This window comes from Triturus cristatus, chromosome 12 (genome assembly GCF_964204655.1).
Source record: "Triturus cristatus chromosome 12, aTriCri1.1, whole genome shotgun sequence".
Classification (NCBI taxonomy): Eukaryota; Metazoa; Chordata; class Amphibia; order Caudata; family Salamandridae; genus Triturus; species Triturus cristatus.
The window spans coordinates 827,981,701-828,003,593 of NC_140595.1; the positions used below are offsets into that span (position 1 = coordinate 827,981,701).

Here is a 21,893-nt window from a genome sequence, read left to right on the forward strand (position 1 = left end):
TTACTGATCCCTCAACTCTAAATAACATACCAAGAGTTGCGTTAAAACGCCTTGTTTCAAATCACCTGAGTAGCCGCCGGTGGTCCTTAGAAAAACAAAAGTGCTCCATCGTCGACTACCACCAATACACCACCATAAACGAGATTCAGCAATACTTACTTTTGAACCATCGCCTTTTATTCGCATGCTCTTGACCCGTTTTCGCACTGAGACTTTTTTCAGACTTTTAACATTTCCCAACCCAAACTGTTGGTCTAGCACCTTGGAGAAATGCCCCTGTGATGACTTGTCAAAGCAGTCTAATATTCACTGCATCTTATTTTGCAGATTTTATCAACGGCCAAGGGCTATCTTCTTGAAACCTCTGCTTAAATCATGGGGACTATATTCATGCAGAGCAGCTTACCATAAATTAAAATCTCTGGAAACCCCTTTAGCCTTGGCTGCTGTTTCATCTTACTTACAAATGACTGTGAAATTGAGGGCATCAATGCAGATTTAGTTGACACATGTCTCATTATCCTCTCATGCAACTGTATTTTAATTGTTCTTGTGATAGTTGAAAAAATAATTGAAACTATCCGTTTTATATTACCAATTATTTTAATGAATTCTTTTTTAGCTATATTTATGTACATGTACTTTTATGATATTGTTTTTACATATCGAATAAAGTTCATTATGACAACTACTTATAAGGTCCCAAAAGCGAGACCTATTGGCTATGCCAATGCTTGTTATATATATATATGATGAGCAGAAGGCATGCTGCCCACCTCAAGAGTGGAAGCCCTGAATGAGTACTGTGCTAGCGTACAGCGCCACAGAGGCGTTCAATTGTTCCTAGGAACGGTGAGCCACTAAGATTCATAGATGGCTTTTATACCATCGGTACTCTAATGTGAGAAGTGGCTTGCTAGAACAGAACGTTGGAATGCCTCAAAAACTGTCAAGATACCTTCGACAAAACAAGAAAAAAGTGCTAGAGGCAGGAAAAACTCTGTACTTTTGATCAAAACTTTTCACCAACTCGGCTGTGGAGACGATTGGTGAAAGGGAGCCACCCAAGCCCAGCACAAACCAAAGAAAGCGAATTATCTGAGGTCATGCCCTCAACCCAGGCCACATAAATAAGGAGCCTCGGTATAGTTAAGAAAACTTGCATTTTCCAGGTTCAGTGCGTTTAACTTGACCTCCCTACAAACGTCAAATCTACTTTTGAGGATTGAGGTATTAGCCGTGGATTGATAAAATGTCTTTATATGATATGAAAAATAACAATTCAGATGTGTACCTGTCACATGGTGTATACATATATTTGGTGCACCTAAAGCTAGTTGAGCGCACTGCATTTAGCTTTATCCGAATCATTTTGGTTTGGCCGACAGCCAAGAGTTAGTCTTTGAAAAATGAGCAACAGGTGAAACGCCTGGATCCGCGGGGCGCAGTGAAACGACAACAAACGACCGGCCAACGTCCCACGGCAATGGACGCGATGTTTCAAAAGACTACAAGTCCCGCCGAGCCGCGCGCCGGGCGAGGACCCGTCGCTCCGACGGCGTCACGTGCCGGGTTCCTCCCCAACGCTCTCACTTCGCATTTTCCGTTAAAGAAATGCGCAATTAGATTTTATTTAGCTTGTTGATTTTCAGAATTCTAGGTTAATGCAAGTTGCGCGAGGCTTGGTGACGAAAAGTGACCTGTGTCGTTTTTCGGTGTTCGCTCTGGTGCCTGCGGAATCGCTGTGTTTATTTCCACTATTTTCCTCGTCTTACTGGGTTTTTTGTTTTAATTCATTGAACACCCTGCATGAGGACATTTCCGCCCGTTACCAGATATTGCATTAAAAATAATTCCACGCAACAACAAATAAGGCATTTTGCGTGGGGACCTAAGGGGCTTCGACGTGTGGACGGGATGCGACGCACCTCCCTCGCCGTTCATTGGGGGAGGCGGAATCCGAAGCAATGCTCCTCGTGCACTCGCCGAGCCTCTATTGGTCAGCGAGGACAGCGCCCCGCCCTTACGCTCCCTTCTATATATAGGCCTAACGGAGGGAAGAGCACTTCAGAAAGCGCTCGGAGCGGGACTGCCTGGGTGTTTGCTGGGAATAGGGGAAGTAGTGGGGCGCGCGGATAGGGGCGGGGCTCGCGGGTAGCTGGTGCTCCCGACGTCACGTGGCGGCGACACTAAAGTGACGCTGAAGCGACGCGTTTGAGGAGCCAGGCGGACTTTTGAGTGGCCACCCACATCATCTTTGGCAGGCAGGTCGTTCTGGGTTTCTTTATTTTAAGTATTTTTCCTTGGGAGGGGGCAAAAATACACAACCTTTCGCGGTGACGTCACGCTCAGTTGACATATGCTAATGAGGGGGCGTGGTGGGTGAAAGGGGGCGGTTGGAAAGGGGAAGGAGTAGGCGCGGAATGCGCCCGCCCCCTCCCTCTGTGATTGGCGAAGGGCGCGCGAGTGACTGACGGCGCGCTTGTACACAGCCGCACCCCCTCGCGAGTGGAGGCTTGCGCTCGTGCGCCGCGGGGTGTTCCTTTTGCTGGCGCGAGGCGCCCCTTGCGCACTCATGCCCGATGCAGACCATGATTGACACGCCTAGCGAGAAGAAGGCCAGGGGCGGGGCCAGTCCAGCGGGCGGTCCCGCCTCCGCGTGCATGCCCCCGCCCCCGCGGTCAAAAGACGATTGCAACCGGCCGCGCAATGGTTTCCAGGCACCCAAGCCCGGGGGCGCCGGCGGTGGCAAGAGGAGGAACAGCTTCCACGTGGGGGGCTTCAAGCACCCCGGGGGCCCCTTCGGCAAGAGGCGGCGGAGGGCCAACTCGGACTGCGACCCGGTGCTGCCCTCCAACTTCCTGCTGGGCGGCAACATCTTCGACCCGCTGAACCTGAACAGCCTGCTGGACGAGGAGGTGAACCGGGCGCTGAACGCCGAGACCCCGCGCAGCTCTCCGCTGCCGCGCCGGGGCCGCGACCCGGTGCAGATCCTGGTGCCCCGCGACATCACCGACCCGCTGTGCCTGAACCTGGGCACGGACGGCGAGGTGCTGGTGTCCCCGCTGAAGAGCGGGGGCCGCAAGAGGCACCGGCACCGCCACCACCCGGCGGCGCCCGCGGAGGGCGCCGCGGCCCCCGAGAGCCCTCCCGCGGAGGGCGCCGCGGCCCCTGCGCACCCCGCGCCCGCCGCAACTGCCGACCCCCTTCCCTATGAGCTCAACACAACCATCAACTGCAGGGACGAGATGATGGCGCCCGCCAGCCTCCGCCACCGCAAGAGGAAGCAGACCTGCAGCCGGGGCAGCGCGGAGCCGGTGGAGGGGCGGCGGAAGAGCAGCCCTGAGCGGGGCCGGAGCTCGACGGGGCCCCCCGGGCCGCGCCCGCAGGCCGCCCCCAGGCCCGCCCGCAAGAAGTTCCAGTACGGCAACTACTGCAAGTACTACGGCTACCGCAACCCCGGGCGCGGCGAGGACCCCCGGCTGCGGGTCTTCCAGCCCGCCTGGTTCCAGGGCAAGGAGGTGCTGGACCTGGGCTGCAACGTGGGCCACCTGACCCTCAGCATCGCCCGGCACTGGGGGGCGGCGCGGGTGGTGGGGCTGGACATCGACGGGCGCCTGGTGCACGCCGCCCGGCAGAACGTGCGCCACTACCTGTCCGAGCAGCTGCAGCAGCAGAGCCGGGGCCAGGCCGGCGGCTTCCCGGCCTCCCTGGTGGCCAGCCGAGGGCCCATCGCCGCCCCGCAGCTGCAGCCGGAGGGCCCGGCCCAGGGCTTCCCGCACAACCTGCTCTTCGTCACGGTAAGGGCTCCTCGGAGCATGTGCTGCATGTGTTGTGTTGTCATCACTCTTGCTCACAGATAGCCATGCATAAACCTTTACCACTTTTGCACTCTCGGCTCTGCCTAAATGTATGGCCAGGGAAACCTGGAGGTGGGCACACAGATCTTGATACATTTTAAACCACATTTCCTACAAAACGGGCGAGTTGTTTGGCTTGACTCGTAGCTTGATCACTTTCTCCTCTCACCCGCTAAAGGGCGCGTGCTCTGGTTAAAGTTTGTATGGAAGCAGCAAACTTAATCCTTTCTAGTTTAGGTAAGAGTATGGACATGCTGCTCATTTTTGGGGGGGGGGGGGGGTGTCGTCTCCCCACAGGCAGCATCCGCCAGGGCATCTATCACACACAGGTGTCTGTTAGCCAAACCTCCGTCTCCCTGACAGCAAACACTTCCGGGGGGGGGGGGGGGGCGGCATAGCGGCATTTAACAGGTTTCATTTTCAGTTGTTCTCAGCAGTGTGTGCAACCGAGGCTAGAGCTGAGATTTAAAGTCGATGCACGAGGGATGTTTTGGGTTTTGAACAGCTTTAGGTGCCCTTGCACTGTAGCCCAGTTGACTTCATCCGTTACCCTGCACCCACCTCATCTGACTGGGGTCTCCTAGCAGTCCTTGCACTGCTGTTCAAGCTGTGTGCGCTTTCGGAGGGGGCTGCTGTCACTACTACCTAACCAGTACCAGTTGTGGGTGTACAATTTGCACTGCTGTTTATACAATGTATGCTATGTACCATTTGCACTGCTGTTTATACAATGTATGCTATGGCTTTTTTTTGTGGGGGGGGCATTTTTCACTGCTGCAGCCTATTACTACCATGTATAAGTTTACACTACTGTGCAAGGTGTGTGCAGATGTCGCTGATAACGGTTGTGTGTATAGTTTGCGCTGCTGTCCAAGCTGTGTACTTGGAGGTCACTGCTCCTTCCTGCCCTGTATCCGTTGTGTGGATACCATTTTGCCCTGTTATTCACGGTGTTTGGGGCAGAGGTCACTGCTCCTTCCTGCCCGGTAGATATCTTTTTTTATTTAAAAAGTTTTATATAGCGCGACCCGTGAGGGTATCCGACTGCTTTACAGGTGGGCGAGGTAAGAGGCAAGTAGGAAACAAGAGAAGAGTTGCATATACGAGGGGAGGGACAATCTGAGAATAACAACAAGTTGAGGAACATGATCTCCATAGGAAATCAGCGGGACAGTAGTCATGATCTATAAATGAATAATAGTCCAGGGTAAGATCAAGAGACCGTGTGATCTCCGGGCAAATATTTGTTCAGTAGGAGTGTTTTCACTTTTTTTAAGGAGGCGGTAGACTGAATCAGACAGATTTCCAGAGGCAGAGAACTCCAAATTATCAGGGGAACTGCGAAGAAGGCTCTTTATTTTTCCTTTATAGAAAAATCTGTGGTGTCAGCAGCAGGGAGCTGGTGCTTGGTGAAGTTCTGCATCCGATCCATCCATACCTAGGGGTATTGAAATGGAAGGTTTTGAGACGTGCACACCATTTTTAGTTGTATTTTTGCCTCATAAGGGCAGCCAGTTCAGAGATCTTAGATCCGAGATGTATTTTCTTTTTGTTCTGATGACAAGTCTGACTGTTGAGAGGCCCATAGAGGGGCCAACTTGTATCTAGGCAGGTCACAGGGTGAGGCACATCCATAATAAGGCCGTGGACCGCAGATGTAAGGGGGGAGGAAGGGTTCCATTTTCCTTAAAAGGCTCTTCTGATAATTCTCTCCTTTGGTGGTGGCACTGATGTGATAATGCAGGTTCGAGGATTTATCTAGTGTAATTGCCAGAAATCTCTGAGTCTGTAATGTGAGGCGAGCAGTTGGGGCAGTTGGATGCTTCATCCATAAGTTGATGTTGTGGTTAGGTGGGGTCATGAGATGGGATTCTGCTTTGACAGTATTGCGATTGATGGCTGCAAGTACATGTCTGTATACCGTTTGCATTGTTGCCCAAGGCGTTTGCTCTATGGGGGCAGATTCTGCTGCTTTCTGTCTCACATGTGCGTGTATGCCGTTTGCATTACCGTCCATGGTGTGTGCACTCTGGCCTTGTTGTGTGTATCTGGTTTGCACTGCTGTGTTCTCTGCGGGGACGGGTGTCGCTGTTGCTTCCTCTCTTGTACGTGTATGTATGCGGTTTGTACTGCTGTGTGCTCTGGGGGGACGGGTGTTGCTGCTGCTTCATGGCTGGTACATGTGTGTATGCGGTTTGTACTGCTGTGTTCTGTGGGGACAGGTGTGACTGTTGCTTTCTGTCTGGTACATACTGTGTATGCGGTTTGCACTGCTGTGTGTGTGATCTGTGGGGACAGGTGTCGCTGCTGCTTCCTGTCTTGTACATGCGGTTTGTACTGCTGTGTGCTCTGTGGGGACAGGTGTTGCTGTTGCTTCCTGTCTTGTATATGTTGTGTATGCAGTTTGCACTGCTGTGTGCTCTGTGGGGACAGGTGTCGCTCCTGCTTCCTGTCTGGCACGTGTGTATGCGGTTTGCACTGGTGTGTGTGTTCTGTGGGGACAGGTGTGACTGTTGCTTTCTGTCTGGTACATACTGTGTATGCGGTTTGCACTGCTGTGTGTGATCTGTGGGGACAGGTGTCGCTGCTGCTTCCTGTCTTGTACATGCGGTTTGTACTGCTGTGTGCTCTGTGGGGACAGGTGTTGCTGTTGCTTCCTGTCTTGTATATGTTGTGTATGCGGTTTGCACTGCTGTGTGCTCTGTGGGGACAGGTGTCGCTCCTGCTTCCTGTCTGGCACGTGTGTATGCGGTTTGCACTGGTGTGTGTGCTCTGTGAGGACAGGTGTGACTGCTGCTTCCTGCCTGGTACATGTTTGTTAGCAGTTTGCACTGCTGAGTGTGCTCTGCGAGGACAGGTGTCTCTGCTGCTTCAATGGCTGGTACTTGTGTGCATGCGGTTAGCACTGCTGTGTGCTCTCTGCGCAGTCTTGTCACTGCTGCTTCCTGTCTGGTACATGTGGTGTGTATGTGGTTTGCACTGCTGTGTGTGCTCTGTGGGGACAGGTGTCGCTGCTGCTTCCTGTCTGGCATGTGTGTATCTGGTTTGCACTGCTGTGTGTGCTCTGTAGGGACAGGTGTCACTGTTGCTTTTTGTCTGGCACATGTTGTGTATGCGGTTTGTACTGCTGTGTGCTCTGTGGGGACCGGTGCTGCTGCTTCCTGTGTGGTATGTTGTTTGTAAGCAGTTTTCACTGCTGTGTGTACTCTGCGAGGACAGGTCACTGCAGCTTCCTGTCTAGTACATGTGTGTATGCAGTTTTTACTTCTGTGTGCTCTGTGGGGGACAGGTGTCGCTGTTGCTTCCTGTCTGGCACATGTTGTGTGTATGTGGTTTGCACTGCTGTGTGTGCTCTGTGGGGGACAGGTGTCACTGTTGCTTTCTGTCTGGCACATGTTGTGTATGCGGTTTGTACTGCTGTGTGCTCTGTGGGGACCGGTGTTGCTGTGGGGACCGGTGTCGCTGCTGCTTCCTGTCTGGTACATGTGGTGTGTATGTGGTTTGCACTGCTGTGTGCTCCCTGTGGGGACAGTTGTTGCTGCTGCTTCCTGTCTGGCACATGTTGCTTAGCGGTTTGCACTACTCGTGTGCTCTGCGAGGACAGGTGTGACTGCTGCTTCCTGTCTGGTATATGTTGTTTGTATGAGGTTTGCACTGCTGTGTGTGCTCTGTTGGGACAGGTGTCACTGCTGCTTCATGGCTGGTACATGTGTGTATGTGGTTTGTACTGCTCTGCGAAGACCGGTGTCACTGCTGCTCCGTGCCCAGCAGCTGTTGTGTTTGCTGTCTGTCCTACTGCCTTAGCCGTGTAAGTTACTTCTTCACTGCAGCTTCCTGCCTTTCACATGTGGTGTGTGTATTGTTTGCCCTGTTGTCCGAGCTGTGTGGTGTGCAGGGGTCACTGCTTTTGTGTGCCCTGCACCTGTTTTTGTGGGTGTTTTGCTTGAACTGTGTGTATAGCCCGTGCTGTGTGCACTGTCCTGCCCGAGCTGTGTAGTGCGTCTCACTGCTGCCCTGCTCCTGATGTGTGTGTGTGTGTGTGTGTGGCCCGAGCTGTGAGCGCGGAGCTGCTCCCATCCCCCGTCCCTCTGCTGCTCCTTGGAGTAGGCTCACAGGTGTGTGTAGCCCGAGCTGTGTGCGCGGAGCTGCTCCCATCCCCCGTCCCCCTGCTGCTCCTTGGAGTAGGCTCACAGCTGTGTAGCCCGAGCTGTGTGCGGAGCTGCTCCCATCCCCCGTCCCTCTGCTGCTCCTTGGAGTAGGCTCACAGGTGTGTGTAGCCCGAGCTGTGTACGCGGAGCTGTTCCTATCCCCCGCCCCTCTGCTGCTTCTTGGAGTAGGCTCACAGCTGTGTAGCCCGAGCTGTGTGCACGGAGCTGCTCCCATTCCCCCTGAGCCAGAACCCGCCAGCCAACACCGCTGACACCCAACGACGCAGCCCACAACCTCGCACAGTGAATCGCCAACTGCGCTGACGACCTCGCCCCACTGAAGAACCCCCCCCAGGCATGACCAGCACCAGGAAAACCCCATGGTTCACAGACTCCCTCAAAGAAATCCTTCCGAACCCTCAAACCTGGCGCCATGAACGGGCAACAGAAAACATGACAGCCCTCAAACGCCACTCGCGAACACCACCAGCTGATCCGCACCACCAAAAGGTCATCGTTCAAAAAGTGGCTCGACAGCAACACCCACAACAGCAAGGAACTCTTCAGCATCATCAAAGAGCTCTCCGACCCCAACGCCAGCAACAACGACATCACACCATCACAAGACCTCTGCGACTCCCTTGCCACGTACTTCCACCGCAAGATCGCAGACATCCACAACAGCTTTGGACCCCAGACTTCGCCTCAAGTCACCGAACCAACGACCCCCACCACCACCCTCAGCGCCTGGACCCCCACCTGCACTGAAGACACCACCCACGTCATGAACACCATCCACTCGGGCTCCCCCTCTGATCCATGTCCACATCATATCTTCAACAAAGCCGACCTCATCATCGCACCCCACCTCGAACGTCGTAAACCACTCCTTCACGTCTGCCACCTTCCCAGAGAGCTGGAAGCACGCAGAAATCAACACCCTTCTGAAGAAACCCACAGCGGACCCCAAAGACCTCGAACTTCCGCCCCATCTCTCTTCTGCCCTTCCCGGCTAAAGTCTTCGAGAAGACCGTCAAACAGCTGACTGCATTCCTCGAGGCAAACAACTCGCTCGACCCCGTCCCAGTCTGGATTTCGAGCCAACCACAGCACTGAGACCGCCCTCATCACAGCCACCGATGACATCAGGACCCTGATGGACAACGGAGAAAGAACCGCTCTTATCCTCCTAGACCTATCGGCAGCCTTTGACACCGTATGCCCCCGCACCCTAATAACCCGCCTCTTCAACACTGGGATCCAAGGAAAGGCCCTGGACTGAATCACCTCGTTCCTCTGACAGAACCCAGAGAGTCCGCCTCCCTCCCTTCCGTTCAGGGGCCACCGAGATCTGCGGCGTACCCCAAGGCTCCTCGCTCAGCCCAACCCTCTTCAATATCTACACGAGCCCCCTCGCCACCATCGCACGCAAACACAACATCAACATCTCCTACGCTGACGACACCCAGCTGATACTCTCCCGCACCAAAGACCCAGCCACGTCCAAAACCAATCTCCAGTAAGGAATGAAAGATGTCGCAGAATGGATGAAGCTCAGTCGCCTGAAGCTGAACTCAGACAAGACGGAGGTCCTCATCCTCGGACAATCCCCATCCGCCTGGGACGACTCCTGGTGGCACACAGTGCTGGGCACTGCACCGACATCCACGCACGCAACCTCCTCCCTCACGATGACCAAGCAAGTCAACGCCGTCTCGTCCTCTTGCTTCAACATCCTGCACATGCTCCGAAAAACCTTTCAGGTGTATCCCCACCGAAACCAGAAAAATGGTCACCCAGGCCCTCATCAGCCGACTGGACTATGGAAACGTCCTATACGCAGGAACCACTGCCAAACTTCAGAGCATACAGAACGCCTCCGCACGACTCATCCTCGTCGTCCCTTGCCAAAGCCACATATCCGCCCACCTGAGAAACCTGCACTGGCTCCCCGTCAGCAAGAGGATCACGTTCAGGCTCCTCACCCACGCACACAAAGCGCTCCGCGACATGGGCCCCGAATACCTCAACAGCTGCCTCTCGTTCTACACCCCCACCCGCCAGCTCCGCTCCGCCAGCCTCGCCCTCGTCCCACGGATTCGCAGAACCACCACCGGAGGAAGATCATTCTCCTACCTGACTGCCAAGACATGGAACTCCCTCCCTGCACACCTACGACTGACCCAGGACCATCTCGCCTACAGGAAACACCTCCAGACATGGCTTTTCGAGCATTCCCCCGTTCTCCTGCCGCTCCTTAGTCTCCCCCAAGCCGCGGACCCCTCGGCAGGTGAGCGGGGGCAGTGCGCAGGATCACACTGAGCTGCGCTCTGCACATATGGCCCTTCATGGCCCTGCTCTGCATGCCAGGCCTTTCCGTGCCTGGGAGCAGCCAACAGAGAGGCACCGTTAGAGGACTGGCATTCTGCCGGAAGAGCCTGGCCATGCCACCTGCATGTGCCCCACAGGCAGGCGCAGAGCCCAGGGTGGGCACATTGGCGCGTCCAGGGAACATGTCCAGGCGGTCCCCGGCCGCCCGGTCAGAGGAAGAACAGCCGAAGGGGCGTTCCGTCGGGTGCAGAGGACCTGCCGCTGCCAGCGTCGGGCCAAGGGGCAGCTGAGAATAAACCCTGCCCACACGATGCACCGCCAACCTTTGTATCTGAGTATAGTGCCGCGTGCCCCTGCACAGGCCTTCCAGGGTTACAGCGCTCGCAATCCTTCTGTCGGACGGGAGTATAGTGCCGCTTGCCCCTGCACAGGCCTTCCAGGGTTACAGCGCTCACAATCCTTATGTCAGACGGGAGTCCGTCCACACGTGGCCTTTGGTCGTGCTGGCCGGGTGAATATGACGTGGCGGAGCGCAGGGCGTGCTGGCCGGGTGTATATGATGTGGCGGAGCGCAGGGTGTGCTGCCCGCGTGTATATGATGTGGCCGTGCACAGGTCATGCTGGCAGTGTAGGAAGGTCTTTTGCTCCAAAACATTTTTATTCCCTGAAAATTGTGAAAACTTTGCCCTTACTTCATGGAAGCTTGTTCAGGACTCAAGACTGTCTCGGTCTCTTGGTACAGTGCTTACTTTCGGCGCAGGTTGGTCATTTGTGGCATATTTTGGGTATCCTTGCTTGATGTTTTGCCAAACGAGGCAGGGTGCTAGACCGGTGCATGTCTCAAACATAATGTTGCCGACCTCTGCAAAGGGGCCAGCATTGGCCAATCCTGGTCGTCCATGGCATAATGGCGGATGCCTCCTGGGTGACAAATCACCTACCGGTTATCAATAGTGTTTCAGCCTAGTCTGCTGCCCGAGGCCTGCATGTGAGGCTGGCGTAATCTGAGGGATAACTCTGCTGTCCCTGGTCCGGGTCAACACAGGGGCAGGATCGCTTCCTTCCGCTCTCCCGGGTATGACCACAAGGCTCTTAAGACACGAGAGGGGTTTGTAATGAGACCATTGGCGTCCTATCAAGTAGCTTTACACGCAAAGGGTGACTGACCCTCCAGTCTGGGTGAGTTGATTCAAGGTGTGAAGTCATTCGAGGCTTGACCGGAGTCAGTCGAAGAGTAGATACTAGGTCAGTTCGAAGTGACTGGGCATCGTGAAGTCACCTCGAGCCTAGACCTCTACAAACGGCCCAGTGTCACTCTGCCAAGCCCCTGCCCGCCTGCCTTTGCACTGACCACACGTGTGGCCCTCTGCAGCTGCTTCAGACCAGCGCCCCTTTGAAACTTCAGTGATTAGTGGGACTAAATATCTGTTGAACTGGCACCTCTGTGTGCCTGCTAAAGACTCGGCAGGATGCATCTGCAAGCCTCCCCTCAAACGGCCTTTAACACAGCCATACATACCCAAGGACATCCCTTCAATCCCAGGCGGCTTGGTGTGAGCTCAGACTGTACTTGCACAAGCCCTGTTGGATCTGAAGCGCCTGTCCTGGCACACATCTGGTGCAGCGCATCCCCGCTGACCTGCCACTTGGATCTGAAGCACCTATCCTGGCACACATCTGGTGCAGTGCATCACCACTGACCTGCCACTTGCATCTGCAATTCCTGTCCGGCACACACCTGGTGCAGCGCCTCACCGCTGACCTAGGACTTGGATCCGCAGCGCCTGTCCTGGCGCAGCGCGTCCCCGCTGACCTGTGTGAGCCCAGACTGTACTTACACAAGCCCTGTTGGATCTGCAACGCCTATCCTGGCACACATCTGGTGCAGCGCATCACTGCTGACCTGCTACTTGGATCTGAAGCGCCTATCCTGGCACACATCTGGTGCAGCGCATCACTGCTGACCTGCTACTTGGATCTGAAGCGCCTGTCCTTGCACACATCTGGTGCCGCACCTTACCGCTGACCTGCCACTTGGATCTGAAGCGCCTGTCCTGCCACACATCTGGTGCCGCGCCTCACCGCTGACCTGCCACTTGGATCTGCAGCGTCTGTCCTGCCACACATCTGGTACAGTGCCTCACTGCTGACCTAGCACTTGGATCCGCAGCGCCTGTCCTGGCGCAGCGTGTCCCCGCTGACCTACCACTTGGAACTGCGGTGCCTGTCCTGGTACACATCTGGCGCAGCGCGTCCCCACTGACCTCAAACTTTGATCTGCAGCGCCTGTCCTGGCACAAATCTAGTGCAGCGCCTCCCCGCTTGGAACCGCATCGCCTGTCTCTGCAGAAGTCATGTCTGTGCTGTTTCTTTCCTAATCTTAGTACATTTAAGGCTGCCCCTTCAACCGTGCGTGTAGTCCAGATCTATCCACGCTCCTAAACCACACTGCCCGTCAGCACAACTTTAATATAAACACAGGCTAGCTGCGGCGCACCTCTTGGAAGAACCGACCTGTCCAGTGAGACTGTACCCCTCCTGGCCACCCTAGACTCACACCCCTGCAGGGCCTTCTCCTCTCCTGATAAATGCTAGGAGTGAAGCTGAAATGACAAGTGCAATCTATTGCATTAATCAAAAGATTACAATAAAACCCCTCACTGCCACTCAGCCCCCTGTGTGGCTTGAGCACCGCTGCTGCTGCCCGTTGACCGGTATCCCGCCTGCTCTTGCTTTATTTTCGTTTTGCCCTGTACTGCTTGCCTCATTCTGCTGCTGCCTAGATTTCTGTGCCCCCACTGTTGGTATTTTTGTGTCAGCTTTTATCACTTGTGCCCCCTTCTCTTGTTGTGCCTTTTGCCTTCTGTGGCCCCCCCCTCCAAGGCCATTCGCCACCCCGCTCCCGCCTCCCAGCTGCTCCTCCCTCCCACAGCCCCTCATATGGAGGCTGGCGCGCCTAAGGCAAGCCCGTCTGCACCTGGACCGCACCCAGCGCCAGGACCCCTGGCCCCCGCACACACCACGACGCCCGCCTCCACTACGACTCCAGCACTCCAAGCCGGACGATCTCGCACCTGCTGCCAGGCCGCCCCGAAACGCACCCAAGGACCCTTCTGCCGGAACTGCAGCTTGACCAGCATCCGACCCGCCAACCCGCCCAAAAAGGAACCCAACTTCCTCAGATGTATCCTGCTCAACACCCGCTCCGCCCGCAAACACGCCGTCTAACTCTGGGACCTACTAGACACCCTACGCCCCAGACGTCGCCTTCCTGACGGAGACCTGGCTGACCCCTTCCTCTGCACCTGACACTGCCATAGCCATCCCGGAAGGCTACAAGATCACCCGCAAGGACCGCACCAACGGAATAGGAGGAGGAATGGTCATCGTCCACAGGAACACTCTCAAAATCTCGACACATGCCGACACTGCCGAACACCTGCACTGCAGATCCACACCCTCTCCTACACGGACTACATCCTCCTCGGGGACCTGAACTTCCACCTGGAGAACAACGCCAACTCCTTCACCCTGATCGGCAACCTCGGACTCGGACAACTCTTCACAACACCCACCCACTCGCTCCGCCAGCCACACGCTTGACCCCAACTTCTCAGCGAGCACTCACGTCTTCTTTGACCGCACCACCGAACTTCACTGGACCGACCACCGATGCATCCACTTCACCTTCCGGAAACCCACCCCACCCAGCAGATGCCTCGTTGTAGCTGGGGCAAGATCACCGAGGACCAGCTAACCGCCACCCTCGCACAGAGCCCACCCGCAGACCCGCCCACCTCCGACGCCTCATACAATGGATCAACGACTGCGCCAACACCCTTGCCCCACTCAAGAAGCACCCCAACACCCACACCAGCAAGAGAGCCAGCTGGTTCACCAAGGACCTCCAGGCCTCCAAGCAAACCTGCCGAAAACTAGAAAAAAACTGAACCCGTGAAAGAACACCGGAAAGCTACACAGCCCACAGGAACGCCACCCGCCAACTCATCAGATCCGCCAGAAGAAACGCCTTCGGAGACCGCACGCCTGATCCTCGACATCCCCCGCCTCAGACACATCACCCTCCACCCGAAAGACCTGCACTGGCTCCCGATGAACAAGAGGATAACCTTCAAGCTCCTCACCCACACACACAAAGCACTCCACGACACCAGACCAGCGTACCTCAACAGCAGACTCAGCCTCTACACCCCTGCCAGCTCCGCTCTGCAGACCACGCAGATCGTTCTCCCACCTTGCCGCCAAGACGTGGAACACCCTCCCCATTATACTGCAGACCGAAGACCTCCTAACCATCAGGAGACTCCTCAAGACCTGGCTCTTCGAACAGTAGCAGCATTCCCCCCCACCCCCCCCCCCTCCCCTCCCAGCGTCTTGAGACCCTCACGGTATGTAGTGCGCTTTACAAATGCCATAATTGATTGAATACCACATTTGGTGCAAATACCAATAGATAATAAATCCTGGACGTGTAAAATTCAAATTAATCATAAAACAGATGCGAACCAGGAGGCTGACACTTGATAGATAAACTGTGTCTAAAATGGTATTCTCGTTAGAATTGCACTATTACCTCTGACACTAAAACAACATTTAACAACCTCAACAGTGTTGTTTTTGCTATGTAAAAAATCGGTCAAAAGTCAGTGGCGTAGCTAGAGCTTGCAGGGGGGGGGGGGGGGGGGTCTGCCTCCCAAATTCGCCCACGCACCCACCCCCTTGCTACACCACTGTCGTAAGTACATTTGTCTTAAATACAAAAGTTTGGGGCAAATACTTAAAATGTGCAGAAGGGTTTCAGTTGCAAGTCCGCACTCGACGAGCTGTGTTTCCTTTAAGCGCCGGACTCCATGTCCCCTCAGATTCATAAATGGAATATAAAACATTGGACATTTTCGGAGTTTCGTTTGAACAATGGTGACCCTATAGTCTTGGCTCTGAGGCGAGGGTGTCGACCTGAATTAGGAGTATGGAGTAGTTACTTGTTTGCAGGATACGCGCGCCTTGTGCTTCTGGGCGGCTGTGTGAAGGATGTGCTCACTGGTACTGGGTGGGTGGGCTTGGTTGCCCCGACTCCTGATCCTTCTCTGATGCAGAGTGAGAGTCCCTAGGGGTAGTGTCATGAAGGGGCATCTAGCAAAAGCATACTTCATAGTAGTAAATTGTAGTGCCACTACTCAGATGCCATCTTTTGTGTTCTAGGGGAACTATGTGCCGGAGCGAGACGAGCTCCTGGAGACGCAGAGCCCGGAGTACGATGTCATTCTGTGCCTGAGCATGACCAAGTGGGTTCACCTGAACTGGGGGGACGAGGGGCTGAAGCGCATGTTCAAGCGCATCTACAGACACCTCCGTCCCGGGGGCCTCCTGCTGCTGGAGCCGCAGGCCTGGTCCTCCTACGGCAAGAGAAAGAACTTAACGGTAAGCGAGGCCCGTCCCTCAATGCTGCTCTGGGTCGTAATGGTAATGATGGAGTGCGTGCAAAAACGGGGCTTCTTTTGGGTGCAGAAATGTCAGTCTCCCTCAGTCCTTCTGTGACTGTGGTCTCTAGGCTGCAGGTGCCCGCCACCCTTCTGTGACTGTGGTCTCTAGGCTGCAGGCGCCTGCCGCCCTTCTGTGACTGTGGTCTCTAGGCTGCAGGCGCCCACTGCCGCCCTTCTCTAGGCTGCAGGCGCCCACTGCCGCCCTTCTCTAGGCTGCAGGCGCCCACTGCCGCCCTTCTCTAGGCTGCAGGCGCCCACTGCCGCCCTTCTCTAGGCTGCAGGCGCCCACTGCCGCCCTTCTCTAGGCTGCAGGCGCCCACTGCCGCCCTTCTCTAGGCTGCAGGCGCCCGCTGCCGCCCTTCTCTAGGCTGCGGGCGCCCGCTGCCGCCCTTCTCTAGGCTGCGGGCGCCCGCCGCCGCCCTTCTCTAGGCTGCGGGCGCCCGCCGCCGCCCTTCTCTAGGCTGCGGGCGCCCGCCGCCGCCCTTCTCTAGGCTGCGGGCGCCCGCCGCCGCCCTTCTCTAGGCTGCGGGCGCCCGCCGCCGCCCTTCTCTAGGCTGCGGGCGCCCGCCGCCGCCCTTCTCTAGGCTGCGGGCGCCCGCCGCCGCCCTTCTCTAGGCGGCGGGCGCCCGCCGCCGCCCTTCTCTAGGCGGCGATGCCCGCCGCCGCCGCCCTTCTCTAGGCGGCGATGCCCGCCGCCGCCCTTCACTAGGCGGCGGGCGCCCGCCGCCTTTGTGTGACACTGCCTCGTGACGGCAGGCGTCCCCCCCTTTTTTCTGGCTAGTACGCAGCCTTGGGATGCTGGTTGACTTAACCCTTCACCAAGGCTACTCGATCTGTACCGAAAACAGTTGCCTTGTCAGCCCAGGTTTTTGTTTGGTGCAGTCTGTCATGGTTCTTCTGCTGCTGGTGTGCACAGTTGGTACATACAGGACTCACTGTAGGCCATGAAATGGTACCTCATTGCAACAAATGAAATGAAAAAGGCTCTTTTATAGCGCATGGCTACCCGTGAGCATCCCAGCGCTTAGGACCAACAGTGAGTTGAAGCGGAAAACATGAGGCCTCTGCGTGGCAGATAGTTAAGTCCGAGGGAACAACCAGGTCTTTAGTCTTTTACGAAATGCGAGGAGATTGGGTTCCTGGCGAAAGAGCGGGGGCAAAGAGTTCCAGAGTCTGGAGGCGTTATAGGAGAAGAGGCGTCCGCCCGAACGGGACCTGCTGATTCTGGGAACTTCTGCCAGATTGAGGTCATTGGAACGCAGGTTTCTGGGTGCTTTATATGGTTTAATCAGTTTGCCAAGGATAGGGGGGCCTCTGCCATGGAGGTTTTTGTGAACCATGCAGAGGGCCTTAAAATGGATCCGTTCCTTTATCGGAAGCCAGTGCAGAAGTTCTAGCGCGGGTTTAGCTGAGGAGCGATGGCTAGTGCTCGTCAACAGTCTGGCTGCAGAATTCTGCACAACCTGAAGTCGGCGGATTACCGAGGTCGGGGCACCAAGGTAGATGGAGTTTCCATAATCGAGCCTGTATAAGATTAGGGCCTGGATTAATATTTTTTTGGCTTTTTCCGGCAGCTGAGGGAGAATTTTACAGATGGATTTTAATAGGCCGAAGCAGATGGCCGCAGTTTTCCTCGCTTGAATTTTAAACGAGAGGTCCACATCTAGCCAAATGCCCAGGCTCTTGATCTCACTTTTGGGGATGGGTCCAGGGCCCATACAAGGGGGCCATAGCGTGGAGGTGTCGAATGAGGCCTGCCTGCCTGCCTAGAAGCATAAGCTCTGTCTTTCCACAGTTTAATTTAAGGTGAGACGGATACATCCAATTGGCTACTGACTCTAAGCAACTAAACAGGTTCGAAGGAGGTGATTCTGCTTGGTTCAGAGAGACCACCAACTGGGTGTCATCAGCGTAGCTGACTAATTCAATCCCAAAAGGGGCCACTATCTCCACTAAGGGCGACATATACACATTAAACAGCGTGGGGCTGATGGTGGAGCCCTGCGGCACCCCACACTTCAACTGTACCGTGGAGGAACACCGATCGCCTTCAAATACCTTGACAAACCTATCCTGGAGCAAAGATTCGAGCCACGTAAGGGCCTTCCCCGTGACTGAGTTTGTTAAGGCGAGCTAGGAGGATCCGGTGATTCACCGTGTCAAAGGCGGCACTGAGGTCCAGGAGGATAGTGGCCACCCTGCCACCTGCGTCCAAAATACTCCTGGACTCCTCGACCACCTTCAGCAGGGCCGTTTCAGTCCCTTGCCCGGGGCGAACTTCAGTTTGAGAAGGGTAAAGCAGGTTGAATGTTTCTAGAAATGAGGCGAGTTGTCTGTTTACAAATTTTTCAATTAGTTTGCTGATACCGGGGAGAAGGGAAATGGGGCGATTAATTAAAGAGGTCGAGATTGGGTTTCTTTAACAGTGGCTTGACCATGGCCATTTTCCAATCTCGTGGAACTATCCCTGATTCAATCGAAGAATTGACCAGATTGATGATGGGCGTATTGATGTAGGGCATGGCTGTTTTTATAATATTCATAGGGGCTGGATCGAGCGGGGAGCCGCTTTTTATGGCATTGAGGAGGGGGGTAACAATTTCTCTGTAAGCAGAGAAAAAGAGGAGAGCTGGGGGAGCGCCTTTTGAACAGGTGTGTTAATGGAAAGGCATGAATCTATGAAGGATGTAGGGGGGGGGGAAGGGTAAGAAGGATCTTTTGGATTTTGGTGTAGAAGAAATTTGACAATTCTTCACAGCGAGCTCCTGTTTCATCTGGGATAAGGGGGGAGGTTCGGAGACTTTTATCAAAGTTGTAGCAATTCTGAAGATCTCTTTTGGGGTGTTAGCGGAGGCCTCAATCTTTTCTGTAAAGAAGGTAGATTTTGCAGTTTTTATCGCAGATTTGTAAGCCTCGATAGACTCTGTATTTGCTTTTCTTCTCAGGGGTGAAATCTTTCCGCCACTGTCTCTCCTCACGTTTGCACTTTTGTTTGAGGGTCCTGAGCTCTGGGCAAAACCATGGAAAATTAATAGAGCCCTTTTTTTTTTGGGATTATAGACTTTCTAGGGAGTACAGTATCGAGCGACTGCTCGATCCACTGGTTAAACTCAGAGTTGGCTGAGTTTATATCAGAGTTAGCACGGGGTTCAGTTGCCCTCAGAATTTCAGACCATTCATTGAACTTGAGCTTGGGCAAATATCTGTCTTGAGCTTTGTGGAAGGGTTTGATCGGGCTGGGGAGAGGTGCGTTCCAGGCAAAAGGTATTACCATGTGATCCGACCACGGGACCGGACTCGGGTCCTTAATAGTTAACTCTGGGATGTTTGAAAAAATTGGGTCTAGAAGGTTGCCCTTGGAGTGGGTGGGCAACTGAGACTTTAAGGTAAGTTCACAGGAGCCCAGGTCTTTAATCAGATCGGTGGCTGTGGTATCTTGCGGGTCGTTAAAATGAATGTTCATGTCCCCTAAAACAGTGAAATTGGGGGCTGAGCTAGCCAGGTCCACTACCGCTTCTACTAGACCCTCATGATATTGTCCTAAGGGTCCAGATGGTCGTTATATCAGAAGCCCTGGGAAGGAGGCTACTGGGGACAGGGTGATAGAGAAGTGGACGTTTTCGCAGTCTGGGAGAGGACTGCCCAATAAACGACACACTAAGTGGTCTTTGTAGAGGATGGCAATCCCACCTCCAACCTTAACTACTCTTATCAATATGTTGGATTAAGTATCCAGGTGGGAAGGCCTGTACCATGTCAGGGCCCGAATTGGGTCATGTTTCGGTGAGGAACAGTACGTCGAGCGCCATACTGTGCAGTAAGAGGGAGATTTCAACTGCGTGCTTGGGTAAAGATCGGCAGTTTAGTAGTGCCATAATAAGTTTGAGCTCCTGTTTCCGTCTAGTTTCTTCTGGCCTAATCGTTTGGAACAGGCAGTGCTGACAAACAAATTTGACTGTGCACGAAATCTAATGAGTGCCTGCAGGGAGAAGGAATATCGCTTCTTAATTGAAGAAGAGAGGAACGCGAGTAGGTAAGGGGGGCATTAGTGGTATAAGGAGGGCCCTGTTCCCTGGGCCCGGTCATGCGCAGACGCGCTTACCTTTGGCGCACCTTCGGTGCGCCATCGGTACGCCCGCCGCACGTGCCCGCTGCGCGCCCACTGAGCCAGCAGCCTAAGTACGTGAAGTGGAGACGCGGCTCCGCCCCCTATTAGCAGGAGGTGCGGCCCGGGGTTAGTCTACAACTAACACGCCCTCCTCTCTAACAGCTGAGCTGCGGGGACCAAGGCGGTTAGCAGTTCTTTGTTCGCCACCTCCCAGTTTAATGGAATTCACAGAATGCTGGCTGATTTACCTGCCTTATGAGATCGAGAATGCAGAACTGCTAGTAGTTCTGATCAACACCTGGTTCGATTTGATCCTGGGGGAATTAGATCATTGGTAGTTAATACTCCACAGTCCAGCAACCTTTTCTTGATGTCGGCAATTCTTAAACTGCAGTGCTCTGCTCGTCACGTGTTTAATGTGCTGGTTTCATTTTAAACCTGTCTCTACCACACACCAATGCGTTCAGAGTCAGTTTAATAATTTTTGTATGCACAAAAGTACATTGTTTGCATTAACTCCGCAGGTCATTCCATGCCAGGAAAAAAACAGGGAATTTTTTAAACTTGCATTTTGAGCAAGATTTGCAGATGCAGCCAGAATGAGTTGGCTGTAACCGAATTGTATAGTTATTTGCAAGTTTAACCTGTCTATAGAAAAGATTTGTTCGAGGCATGTGTGGCTGTAGATACACATGCTTTGCATACTCATGCCATCTAGTGTTTGGTCCGTATGTTTGCAAGTTGTTGTTCCTCGAAGTCTTTCTAGTCACGAGGTAAGGTGACTCCTCCTCTTGGTAATGGTGCGCATGGGCATAGACTCCATTGTTAGTTTTCTTTGTGCCATCGGGTGTGGGCGTGTATTGTGGTGGTCCGGTTCAATCCATTTTGGCGATCCTTTCAGTGCGCAATCCACTCTACCTATGTCGGTATTGTTTCAAACGCATTTTCCATTCAATGTGTATCGAAATTTCAAAGACTTTCACCAATCTGATCGGCACACTCCAACCGCGGCCTTCGGCCTAGCCCGTCTGGGTTAAGTTACACTTGATACCAACTCCATCAAAGATAATGTTTTTTTCTTTTTTTCATAACATTTTATAGTCCAAGCCGAATCAGCCCTGTTGCATCCAGGGTGTGCAATGTTAAAATATACACAGTAGCGGTATTGTCAATATCTACAGTATCAAAATGAAGCAGTATAGCACTTGAGGATTTCTGACAAAATTCCAAACACATTGAAGATAATTTGCTGATGGGACTGACTGTTTCAGTTTTGTACTCCGTGCCATTTTAAAGTGCCCGCACACAGACCTTCACAAAGTCTGCAATCTGTGCTTGTCGCCAGAGCACAAACAAGATTGTGAGGCCTGTCGGTCGTTTGATTTAAAAAGACCATCTGGGACTGTCTGGCCCCACGCATAGAGATGCAGTGGCAGAACATACAGCATACTCCCAATATCTTCATCCAAGAAGGTATCGAAGAGGAAGACATGGAAGCGTTTGCTGCTGAAGAAGGGGCCTTTTCTGGTCAAGATTTCGATTCCGAACTAGGATCCATTTGGAGTGCCATGATCCTCCCCTGGTCAAAGTTTCGTGAGTACCTAAACCCCTCACCTGCCCACACTTCGATTCCTTTAAACTGATCTATTCAAATTATTTTTACTGTACCTACATGAAACAAACCAGGCTCCGTAGCATTGACCAAAGCAGTGGGTCAGGTTGTCCGCGTTGTGGGGAAAATTGAGCCATATTCTTACATCTGGCCTGGCACTGTGTAGAGGACTATAATTTCTGGCAACTAGTAGTGCCCCATGTCTCGGCTGGTGTGGGCATTGTAGTCCTCTTGACCCCCGGTGCCTGTTTGTTGTGGAGATCAAAAAACTCAGGGGGTGCAAGACCTCATATGAGCTTCTTCAATTGGCTCTTCTCCTTGCGAAGGGCT

General features: G+C 53.9%; 1 protein-coding gene across 1 annotated transcript in view; it reads left to right on the plus strand.

Annotated features, from left to right (window-relative positions):
• The first annotated feature begins 2,448 nt into the window (after positions 1–2,448).
• Positions 2,449–21,893, plus strand: part of MEPCE (methylphosphate capping enzyme) — a 51,961-nt gene continuing 32,516 nt past the window's right edge. Inside the window, exons 1-2 of the mRNA XM_085639319.1 lie at positions 2,449–3,800; positions 15,563–15,781. Of these exons, the coding sequence (XP_085495445.1) occupies positions 2,583–3,800; positions 15,563–15,781 (1,437 nt within the window). The 5' untranslated portion in view covers positions 2,449–2,582. The remainder of the gene's footprint in view (positions 3,801–15,562; positions 15,782–21,893) is intronic.